The following is a 12,733-nucleotide window of genomic DNA, read 5'->3' as shown; positions in this document are numbered from 1 at the left end:
CTCTTTATGTGATGGCTGCCCCCACAGTTAGACCCAGAGTATTTTCTTTTTCTCCACTTCTCAATTTCAGGTGAAAATACAGGAAAGACTTTACTCACTAAATGGATGATAGTATCTCCCACTTGCATTTCACAATGACTGCTAGTAATATGTCATTTAAGTGATACCACTTAAAGCAAAAATGTGTATGCAGAAAGAATGAATGAAAACTGTTTCACTCTATCATCTAAGTCTCATTCATTTTCATTATATTTAGGAATGGCTGCCTTCTCACGAGTTGGTGTCTTCTTATTTTCTGCTTCTTCTGGGGGACTTCCTTCTGAAGAAATAACATTTTCAAAACTCCTGAAGCAAAGAGGTTATGCAACAGCTCTAATAGGTAAGATTGCGTAACTACACAGCATTTTTTTCATTCATTTGAATCAAAAGAACATTATTGTTCCGCATAGACTATTAAAGGTCTGCATTATTTTTTTTTTTTCTCCACAGCATAATAAGTTTACATTTCTAACAGAAAATTGAGCACATTGCCGTGTATATTCAAAACTCTAATCATTTTTGTGTTTTTGTTTTTGTTTTTGTTTTCTAATTTTGCCACTGGCTTATTCCACATTGCTTACATTTAAGCAGATTTTTGTGAAATACAGTTAATATTACATAATGATCATATGTAATATTAATATGTCATATGCGTGCATTAAAAGGAGCGTGGCCAGCAGGTCAAGGGAGGTGATCCTCCCCCTCTACTTTGCCCTGGTCAGGCCTCACCTAGAGTACTGTGTCCAGTTCTGGGCTCCCCGGTACAAAATAGACAGGGATCTCCTGGAAAGAGTCCAGCGGAGGGCCACAAAGATGATACGGGGCCTGGAGCATCTTTCCTATGAGGACAGGCTGAGAGACCTGGGTCTGTTCAGCCTGGAGAAGAGGAGACTGAGGGGAGATCTTACCAATGTCTATCAATATCTGAGGGGTGGGAGACAGAAGGATGTAGCTAACCTCTTCTCAGTGGTTTGTGGGGATAGGCAAGGGGCAATGGCTGCAAAACAGAACACAGGAAGTTCTGCACCGACATGCGAAAGAACTTCTTCACGGAGAGAGTGACGGAGCACTGGAACAGGCTGCCTAGAGAGGTTGTGGAGTCTCCTTCTCTGGAGATACTCAAGGGCCGTCTGGACGCCTACCTGGGCAGCCTGCTCTGAGGAGCCTGCTTTGGCAGGGGGGCTGGACCCGGTGATCTTTCGAGGTCCCTTCCAACCCCTACATTTCTGTGATTCTGTGATTCTGTGATATCTTTACTGGAATTGCCAGGAAATAGTTGGTTAGAGAACATCATGCACGAATGTTACTACATTCATATAGAAGATGAATGCACTCAGTGTTATTTTTGAAAACATCAAAAGCTTGTAATTTGGGGGGTAATTGTTGTTTAAAAATCTAACTGTTTAGCAAGGCTAGCCATTCATGCCAGTATTTTAAAAATATCAATATTATGTAGATAATTCAATGTTGATGTTCCTAACTAAAAGATCGTACTTAGCTATACCCTAGTCTTAGAAGGTATAACATACCTTCACATCGTGACAGATTTAAAACAGAAAAACAGAATACAGAATATCTTAACAGAAATATAATTAGTGTATGTATATTTGAACCATAGTAGAAAAAATATATATATTCTGTCATGTTCATGATGGAGTTATCTCCTATTGATCCATATTCAATTAAAGAAGACTGAAAAAAAAAGCATTTTTACAGTTGTAACAAGCACTGTAATGCAACTCATTTGGGGGTGCTGACCTAGTTAATGTTCTTTTTTTAACTACTGTCACTGCAATATGACAGCTTGCCACTTAGACCTCCAGAAGCTATCTCCATGATGTTTAACGAACAGTTCTTCCAAGTGGCCTGAATGATAGCTATGAAACCATCAGATGTAATATTACCATACCCTTAGAGTATAATGAACACTTCCAAAAAATCAAGAAGAGTATTAAAATTAAGGATAAGCATATGTAAATGACAAAAAGAAAAGATATGTAGATTTGAAGACTAGATAGGCAGACTCTGATTCCCAACCAGCCCATTTTCTGTCTCTGCTGGCATTCTTATCACATCGTTTTATTCTAGGTCAGGGAGTCTTTGTTCAGTCTAACTCAGCAGTTCCCAAACAATTAATTGTCAAATCCTGCTCTAGTGATGGATTGGCATAAGGATAATTTGAAGCCTTTCTATTCCTCAGACCTGTGTGCCATCCCTTTTTTCTTTTTTTTTTTTTCCCCACCAAGTTTCTCTTCTCTTTACTCTCTAAGGATGTTTTTGTTTTTCCCTCTCTTAAGGCATTTTCCTTTGTATTTTTATTTTTTTTCCCCTTCTCTGAATATGTTTCCTCTTGCTTGATACATCCCTTAATATATTTTAGCTATAAATCTATTTTATGTATACACTTTTTTGCCTCATTGCTTTTCCCCTGTGACACACAGAAGGTGACATCCAATAGATCTGGCAGAAGCAGACAAATTCAGAAGATCTGCAACAAAACCAAGTTTTCTCAAAAAGTGCAGATATGTTGAATTTCTACTATCTCACCAGTTAAGGATCCTGGATAGTAACAAGAAATTATTACATTTTGTGGGGAACAGCTACTTATAATCCAGAAATTGCACTGAAAGTAGATGGGTATTGTTTTAACTACTGCTATAAATACATTTATATTGTTTTATCTACAGCTATACATAATTACAATTGTTATTCAATGTGTTTTCTAGCATCCAAATAAATTTTAAATCCACCTATATAGTTTATCTTCAAAGTTAAAATACTAGTTGATAAATTGGGTTTTGTAACTTTCCACCAGAATGAGATGTTGTAATATTTGGACACACTCTCACAGTAGTGAGAAATACAAGACTGTCTGAATCTATTCAGTAGAATTAATGGAGCTGTTTTGTTTTTAACAGAACAGCTTAAAATCTTAAAATAATAATGTTTACATGTATACTTTATATTATTATAACTGCTATGTATTTAATTTAAAAACATTTCTTTGAGCACATAAAATATTTTTGTTTGCATCTTGGTCTGCATCTTGTATCTTATCATTTATCTGAAGAGCACAAAATTATACAAAAAGAAAGATTATCAGCATATACAACCAGTCTTCAGACGGCTCTTTTCAACTGTCTGAGGGAAAAGTAGAGGGAAAACATGGATTATGGCAGCCTGCCCAGCATTCTGGATTCTGAATAACTGAGTTCCAGATGAGGTTTCTTAGCTGAAAAGGACTTCCTTCTCGTCTATTTGTCTTTCATTGCATTACCTGTGCTCTGCAGATATGTTAATAGTGACAGAAGGTGAGTGAAAAAAGCGTAGGTCTCAAACAAGTAAGGTACTCATAATGTGCAATTAGCAGCATAAACTTCTCTCAGAAGCTTGGTAGAATATGTTGAAATTTGTCTAATGCTTGTCTGAAACATCCAAACTATGCAGCTTGACTTTAGGAGAGATGTGAGAGCATTGTAACAAGGATGGCAAAGATGATGAAAAATGAAGTCAAAAAAGCAAAATAAATTTACTGTGGACCCAATCATCACTTGCTTTTTCAGAGTAGCATGGGACCTATCAAAACACTCTACCTCATCAGCCTTTTAAAAATGGCAATTGTGTCCTTCAGTCACAATTGCTAGTATAATTTGAACACATGCTTCCATTCCAGGCCCAGCTAGCCTGCTCTCCTTTGTTTATCTTAAGTTGCTTCTGAACAAATATTTTCTGAAGCATAAGTTCATCTTGATATTGAAGAATTTGTTGTGCTTGCTAAAAAAAACCTTTTGGTAAAAATAGGTCCTATATTGTCCCCCATCCTTAATGTGTTGTTACAAGATTCTTCTGTCCTGGCTGGCAATGTCTAATTTTACTGAGCTCCAGTTTAAACAAGTTTATTTGTATCATAATAAATGACCTTGAAAATGTATTTTATTTGTTTAGGTTTCTATCTCATACTTTTTTTCCCTACATTTCAGGTGCTTTGAATTTGATAAATAAAGGCAGGAAATTAAAAATTAAATGCTTTAAGACTTTCTGTACATTCATGGTTGCAAGCCACTATATTTATTTCATTCATCCAACCTTGTGAGAATAGTTTGATGCTGAACTCGCTAGACATCTGGCTTTACAATTATTTCATAAAGACAGTTAGGTAAATTTCTGATGATGAGTGAACTTCGGCAACTGTCATTCCCATGTCATACCTTAGTTTTGCCATTTGTGAAAGAGAAATAATGATACTGAGCCCACGTGCTGTATACTGATTCAAAAAATAGAACTAACCCTCATCTTCATCCTCTTTGATACTGCTGACCCTCATTTGTCATTGTCAAAGGCAGAAGTGCTGCTCTTTAGGCCCAGGAGATGCCCAGAACTGCCTGCATCAAAACTCTTTTCTTATAAATGCATAAGAGCTTTTGCCGGTATGGTTAGGGAAAGGGAAATGTGCTTTATTTCTTTCACATATTTTCTACCAAGTGTATCTAGCAGTAGGGTTGAGGGCTTACTGGGGTTGGGTTTTTAGTTTTTCCAGTATCACATACCCTGACTTAACACTGCACATATTTAGTTATTTAAATTAGAAAGAATAGATAAAATTTGGCCCAGCAATATATATTACCTATTTTATCGAAGGTGACACTGAAATTTTTGTCAAATATTCAACACATTTCGTTGCTGATACCAAAGAGCATTGCTATAACCATAAAGTATAGTTAGAAGCATAACTGAATTTGAATTTTTCTCTGTTTTGCATTAGAATTTACATAACAGCTATCAAAAAGTTAGGTCCGTTGTGCTAATCAATGCATAAGCATATGGTAAGGGGTTGTACTTGAGTCACAGAATGAATTATCTCAATACTTATTTTAATCAGCATGAACACAGATTATGCCACTATAATGAGAATCAAACTCACTATTTCCTTGTGTCAGTGTCCAGCATTATTGCAGAATTAAAATAATTTCCTAATGAGACAAACTGCTGTGAGAGGCAGTATTTGCTGGCAATTTACTCATTACCATTTTTTTCATATATGAAAGTGTGCATGTATATATATATATATACATGGTGAGGGAGAATGCAATTTCAGAGACTTTGCAATCATTTAAATAGTAAATGTCTTTGTAATTTCATTATTCTTGTTTTATTTCTTGTTACGTTTTTTTTTTTTTTTTTAAGTGAATGACTTGCCAGATAAATTTCAGAAAAGATATTTCATATTTCATAGCTTCACACTGGCTCCTCCTCACAAAGCAGCAGCCACTACAAAACACTATTTTCTTACGACTACTTAACTACACATGCACAAAGGCTTCATTTTCAAAGCTGTGTTAGAGCTCTGTTGCTCTTCAGTGACCTGCTAGCCCGCTCAGAATTTAATGGTCTCCATCAGGAGCTCTGCCAAACTATTTCTAACTAAAAAGAGCGGACATGAAACAAAGTCTTTGATGTAGGTATTAAGAAAGGTTATATAGAAAATAGGGATCCACACAATAAATGCTGGGGCTGGGGAGGTGAGGGTATCAGTCAGCTAGTGACAGTTTCATATTTGGAGTAGCGCACATTTTAAGTTTGATGATTTAACTACAGAAATGCTCCCTGTCCTCCTCTCTTTATAGGAAAATGGCATCTTGGGATGAACTGTGAAAGCAGTAATGACTTCTGTCACCACCCCCTCAGTCATGGATTTGATTACTTTTATGGGCTCACCGTGACCAATCTTAGAGACTGCAAACCTGGCCAAGGCAGCGTATTTTTAAAAGGGGTTCAGAAATACCTTGTCATCCCAGTCCGAATCCTTGGAGTCACCCTGGTCTCTTTGGCAGTAGTGCATTATGTTGGCCTCCTCAAAGTACCTTTCCAAGCACTGGGCTACTGCCTGTTAATAACAGCTATTTCACTTGCGATTTTGATTTTTTTCTTTTACCATTTTCGACACCTGAACTGCTTCTTAATGAGGGACCATCAGATTATCCAGCAGCCATTATCCTATGAGAATCTTACTCAGAGATTGACAACAGAAGCCGTACAGTTTATAGGAAGGTAGGTTTCTAACTGTGTTGCGAGTTAATGCTGGCATTTCACAATGACAGCACTTCCTACAAAATAGAATATGTGAACTAGTGGGCAAGAGGAATATGCCATGATATAGTATCACTTTTTTTCTTTAAACAATGACTGAAGTTAATCTTTTTTAGTGGTAGTGACTGTTTCCCAATGGATAGTATATATGCATGGGGTAAGAACATCACTTCCTGCTTTGTCTCCATCTCTGTAGTTTTATTGTAAGGTATGTCATTATTTTCTCTATAAAAATTAAAAACTATTAATGTTTATTCATTTCAGAAAAAAAAAAAAACTATTAAATTTTAAACATTTTTAGGGGGTTAATTCTTTGGAATTTTATCTAAACAAGAATATGAGAAGTATTTTGCAGTGTGACTTTATTATATGAAAGCGCAATGCAGGGTTGTAATTTATGAGTTTTCTGGAATGAGAAACTGCTCTTCACCCTTGATTTAGTGCACGCATTAAATGATGAAACTACATACCTAGTAGTAACTGTGAATATATTCACATGGTATTATTGCTGAATTAAAATTTATACCAATTAATCAGGGGCTATTTTTTCTAGATTTAATGACTGCATGCAGTAGTCATCAAGACTGTTAGCAAGAAAAAAATGCTTATCTGAAATCTTGATCTCTTACTGCATTTTTTTTTCATTTCTCTCATTATACATATTTGATTTGGCCATCTCTACTCACTATACCAAAATAAAATGTTTTTTAAATCACATTTCTTTAAGTAAATCTTCCCAACAATCAACATTATCATGAGTATTTATAACTAAACTAAAGCATCATTATTTCCTCATGTCAATGGTGATAAAAATACCTTCTCATCTACATTCGAACTAACTTAACAGTCAAATACTTTGTTCACTACAAAAGCACACAAGCACATGCACACACGTTTTCTAAAATTTTTGAGAGATTTGTTATTTGCTTAGTGACCAAGTATTTGATGATTTAAAATGTCTTTTGAGCACATTAACTATATGTTGGCAATTTTTCCCTTTGTTTATGAATGTATAACGTTTCTATAGTGATTCATAATGTTTTGGACATCTCTGAATTTTTCAATGATTTCTTTTGTAATGTCAATAAAATGATAGCCCCAAAACAGGTGAGTTCAAGATTGGGAATGAATACTAGAATACTACTACACTGGTAATAACTCTAATAAAAGAAATAACTCTAATAGAAGTAAGTCTATTATTTTAATAATTTTCATAATGCATACAGTGTTATTGTGTAACTTAGTGTTTAGAGCTGGCAAAACAGCATATGATTTGAGTCAGCATAGCTCTGTTGACTCAGCTGGAGGTTAAGGTTTTACATTATCTGGGCACTTGGCCCCAGTTCTCAGAGTACTTTCCAGACAACAGTTACGTAACATTGAAGTGAAGGTTAATAGCATATATTGGTAATTTACAGTAAACTTCATTACAGGAAAGTTGCAATTATATTGAGAATTATAACCCAGACAATTTAGAGTCCATGTTAAATTAAAAAATAACCAAACATATTAAGGTATTGAGAAGCAATTTGGGCATCCAAGCAATCTTAACTGTGCCCTGTAGTGACTTCACATGCAAAGTATATGGCCATAAAACTTGCTCCTGGGGAAAAGTGTAATTAGATTAATATACGGTGAACTGATCTGCCCCATGTAATAGTGTGCGCAACAAAATCAATATTTGCTTTGACATTCTGGTTCTGACAGTTTATACCTGTCAACTCTAGTGCACCAGCAGACCATTGCTTTTGTGACTGATCTTCTGACTTTGGCTGTTTGTATGGGAATGGCAATCAAGAAGCAACCAGGTTGTAACAGCAGACAGACAGACAGCTGACAGACAGAAAAGCGAAGGACCACCATGTTTTTGGAAGCTGTGGTTGCTCCACGTTATTCTTGCAGTTCTACTTCTTTCTGTGAGCAAGCCTCTTTTAGCCACTCATTCAGCTCAGCACTTGATTTGTAATACAGGCTTCTTTTGTTTCAGTAATATAAGTAGCAATTTCAGTCCTGTGCAGCAGTAACCTATGTGCACAAGTATACTATAGTTTAAAGAATCATGAATTTGAAGAATTGAGTCATCCACTTTTTCTGGTTCTTAATACATTCTATCATCCAACTAAAACTCATCAACTATTACGCATGTTTTAATTGGTTAATTATCTTTATAATGAATATGTGATGAAGTTCCCATCGTCAGCAGCACTTGTACTTTCTCTGTAGTCTTTCTATAATTTATACATGTATAGTTATGTGTATAACAAATACAGCATACAGCATAAAACATATATTTTAGCTATGTAAGTTTATTATAGCTATTACCTAATTAACATTTGCAAGTTCTTCAGAGCTCAGGCAATGGATTTCCTGACATTGTTCTCCTTGCTAGTTATTTCTGTCATACTGCTGGATATATGACTTCTTAACATACATATAATCATTACTTTCGATATTTTTCAATACCTCTTAGAATTTCTTTACAGCATATGCACTGTTATACTTACTTTTCTTCGGTCTGTTTTTTGGAAAGCTGATATTGTATTTTCTCTTCCTTAGTCTAGTATATGTGTATTACTATTTTCTTTTTCTCCTAGGTAGACCGAAAGATAGCAAATGCAATATTTAATGCTCAAAAATGATAATGCAGAAAAACATATGCAATTATATGTGCTGGATCTAGAAAAAACAAATACAAATTTAGTTGCTCGCCCTAATTGTAAATGGGCAGGTCAGCTCACTGTATGTTAACTCTAATTACTTTTTCCCATGAGCAAGTGTGTGTATACATTTTAAACCTATCTGAATACTCTCTAGACATTGCAGTATATCTGAAAGTCAAATGGATGCTAATTATTTAATTTTAAGTTCGACGTGGTTGTCACTCATGTCTCTTCAACATGTCCTTTAATAGATGACCGGTTGCACCAACAATCCAAATCAGAAAATGCCAGAGACCTGTTTTTAACATCTTAGATACTAGCAAGACAAAAATACCACATTATGTTACAGAATCTCTCTCTAACAAATTCAGATAGCTGATCACAAATAGTATTTTGTTTTTTAAAATCCTAATGAAGAATAAGTTCTGGAAAAAGCATTTACATTGTAAGTTTATAATTGAAAACTATGGTGAAGATGTTATTGAGCAATTTTCATGCAGATTTACTTTTTTCCTATAATAGATTACATAGCCATAATACTCAAAAGTTTGTGATGACAGTTAATAATTTTTTTATTTACTTCTTAGGTATTCTATTTCAGTGCTTGAAGCACTGTTACAAAACATATGTAGATTTATTTTCATCTACTCTAGCAGACTGTCTTTTAGAGTTTTTCTATGCATCACTAGGTGTTAAGATTAGGCAGTTGGCAGGTTGTACTGAAGTTAGAGTTCTGAAATCAACCAAATTTTTACCAAGTACAGTGTTTGCCTTGTTCAGGAAAAGCCAAGCAGTCTGCTTTCACAGTCACCTGCTGTGAATCATAGTACCTTCACTGGTACACTGGTTCTGTAGTAGTCTAATGGGTTAAAAATATGTATACTTTGTGATGAAATTTGAGGATGATTTCACATCTAGCAAAAAATGTTCAGAAAGATCTTACTTGTCCATCACATTAAAAGTTAATGTAGAATTCACTCTGAACAATTAGAGTCATGCCATGTTCCCACCTAGTTTCCAGTACTGAGTCATACTGGAAATACCCCTTGATTTGACAACCACAGGCCAGCAATCATCACCTTCTCCTGCTGCTCTGCTGCAGTGGTCTTGGATGGATATCAGCACTCAGGAAATCAAACAGAAGGAATTTTCAAAGGAGTTTTTCCTTTACCCAAGACATTTTCAGTGGAGCAAATACTTAGAGCAAAATAGCAGGAAAAAGTTAAGGACTTGTATGTGAAGGGCGACTTCTGATTAGATGCAATTTGTTCTTTCATCTCCTTTAAAGCTGTTTTTTTTACAGCTCAAGCCTGAACTAAATCTTTGAGTCATGTAAAATTTCCTCACCCTAAATAAGAAGAATCTAGTATTATAGAATGCAGAGGAGTCAAGATCAGTTAAGTATACATTAAAGAATGTCATATATCAGATGCATGTAATCTTTCTGGCTACTCAGTAAATTGAAAAGACTGTGTGATTTGTGTTAGGAGAAAAATTGCTTGGTAGGTTTGGGTAAGTGAGCCTGAGATCTTTTGAAACTCAAGTTCCCCGTGTTTGAAGTGTGTAAAAGATAGTGGCAATACATTTCTGAAAGAGCTGTTTACTGAAGTGGTTCGGGAGAGAGAAGCTGTTAATGTCAAATTTCTCTCCTACCTGCTAGCTGATATTGTCATTCTGTTTTCAAGGTCACAGTAAAAGAAGTCTGTTATAATTCTCCTCAAGCAGTTTTGGCAGGAGATAAATAGCTAGCTGCCTGTGATCTTTTATAGGATATTAATAGGTGAGACTTCTCCACCTGACAGCAAGCTGTCAATCAAAATCTGTCAATTTGAGTTGCAAAGAAGAGAATGATTTAGTGCCTTTCTATATCAATCGTTGATTAGATGCCTCTTCATGAAAGTTTGATCTTTGTATGAGTTCCATAATAATAATAATAATAATAATAGTAATAGTAACAGTATTATTATCTCTTTAAAATAGCATTTGATACTCTCCTTTAGCAATACAGATATGAAGTATGCATTATCTCTGTGACATTAGAACAAGACAGTTTTCATGAAAAGTGAATTGCGCATGTACTATTATGAGTACAAAGTATATTTTTATGGTATTTTACCCTAGGATTATACATTATTCTCAATTCAGTGAACTGTGTTTAAAGAAAAAGCTGAAGATAATCTCATGCAGTAACAAATGCATGGTTGTAAAAAAATAAATCAGCTGCCTTGCAGAAATGTTCTTTAATAAAAGGTCAGTGTTATATTTATATATACATTAAATATTAAATTTATAAGTATACCTCTTTTTGATTTGAAATGCTGACATTTTTGGTCTTTTTAATTGACTCAGAAGTCTCCTGTATTATTTGTTGCTACAGTGGTGAAAGGTTTCCACATATATCAAGTAGCAACAAATACAATCTCATGTTAAATGTATCTTTTATTAAAAATATTGTCTTTATTTTTTATGAATCTGTGCTTTATAATTGTTCGTGTTTATCAATATTAAGATAATACAGGATATATGGACAAGTATATGAAGGGAATTCAAATATTCTTCTTGTTTTTCCCCATTTTTCACATGAAAAATACTCTATTTATTCTGTGATTGCTTGGTCTTTTTTTCTTTTTGAAAAGCAGAAACTTTTTATGGAAAAAAAAAATCAAGTCAGAAATATAGCTATCAAGTGAGTAATTGGGATAAAATTTTCCTGTTTTGTGTTTTTTCACTGCTGCCTGTGCCAGTAAAGAAAAGAAAGTTCTAACCATGCACCTTGCACAAAAATAGATCCAACCAATTAGAGGAAAAATGGATCATAAATGTACTACATTAATCCTACTTAATTTTTCTTGAGAGTCAAGTATTGATGTCATGTCAATCTCTTTTATTAAAAGACTTTGTTTTCAGGTTCTTGATGGCTAGAAGTTTGATTTATTTTTTATTTTTTTTTCATTTTAAAGAAACAGTTTGCTCATGCATATCTGTATTGTTCTTCCATCAACTGCATGAGGAAATATATAGTTTCTCTTTGATGTTGACATGAATCACATGTATTATCCACCACAAAGGTGGCAAGGGAAAATATGGTCAATAAAACCAAAAATACTCCGTAATTAGCTGTGTGCCTTAAGTTGAGATCTGGACAAGTTTTCTGGATAGTGCTCTTGTCATTCAACTGAAATTTACAGTATGTGTAATGTACTACAAATGCTGTTAGAGCATATAGCAGTAAATTCGGTTAGTACTGCACACTTTTAAGTTCTATAAATAATGCATAAGGAAATGTTCTTATTTGAGCTTTGCTTTCACAGCCTGCTGGAACCGATCATAAATATCATGTTGACAGATCACATGAACAGCAAAATTTACAGAGAGTCTATTTATTGCACTTTTTTTTTGTTCAAGAAGTAGGCTGAAAACAATGGAGACTGTTCATTACTGTGAGAGGAAAATATTTCTTTATATTAGTGTGCATTTTAAGACTATTTTTGCCTTGATAAAGCATACACAAATGCAGCATATTTGTAGTGTTATGTGCCGATTGTATGCATGCAAACACCACAGTAAATTACAGAAAATTTTGTCATAAATCTTAGTGAGAGGACTAAGAGAGAAAAGGAGAAAATGTGCTAGTATACTTGGTTTGGCACAGTCAGTAATACTACGGTGTGCTTAGCCCTGGTCCTCATAATAGTCTAATTAGTTGATCACCTTCCTTATGACCTTATGAGGAAAGTAATTATATTTCACGCATATACCTATATGTTTTTGAATAGCAATTGTATTAGGGCTTTTAAATATGTGCTTGTAAAATGGATAGAGATGCTTGTAGCCAGAACCTGCTAGGTTCCTGGTTTTTAAATACGTCCAACATATATAGCAAACTAATTGGTTAAATTTTACTGTTTTTTTTTTTTTTTTTTTTTTTTTTTTTTTTTTTTTTTTTT

The 12,733-nt window shown here is 34.5% G+C and overlaps 1 protein-coding gene across 3 annotated transcripts in view; it reads left to right on the top strand.

Moving 5' to 3' along the window:
- Positions 1 to 12,733, top strand: part of STS (steroid sulfatase) — a 111,819-nt gene that overhangs the window by 18,578 nt on the left and 80,508 nt on the right. For all 3 annotated transcript variants that reach the window (XR_004745899.1, XM_035308701.1, XM_035348425.1), the window contains 2 exons: positions 257 to 379; positions 5,664 to 6,087. Coding sequence is in view for 2 of the 3 variants with exons in the window: in XM_035308701.1 (XP_035164592.1) it covers positions 257 to 379; positions 5,664 to 6,087 (547 nt within the window). In the remaining variant the exon portion in view is untranslated. The remainder of the gene's footprint in view (positions 1 to 256; positions 380 to 5,663; positions 6,088 to 12,733) is intronic.

The sequence above is a fragment of the Oxyura jamaicensis genome, chromosome 1 (genome assembly GCF_011077185.1).
Source record: "Oxyura jamaicensis isolate SHBP4307 breed ruddy duck chromosome 1, BPBGC_Ojam_1.0, whole genome shotgun sequence".
Classification (NCBI taxonomy): Eukaryota; Metazoa; Chordata; class Aves; order Anseriformes; family Anatidae; genus Oxyura; species Oxyura jamaicensis.
The sequence above is the reverse complement of the archived record's forward strand: the minus strand, read 5'-3'. Positions and strand labels throughout refer to the sequence as shown.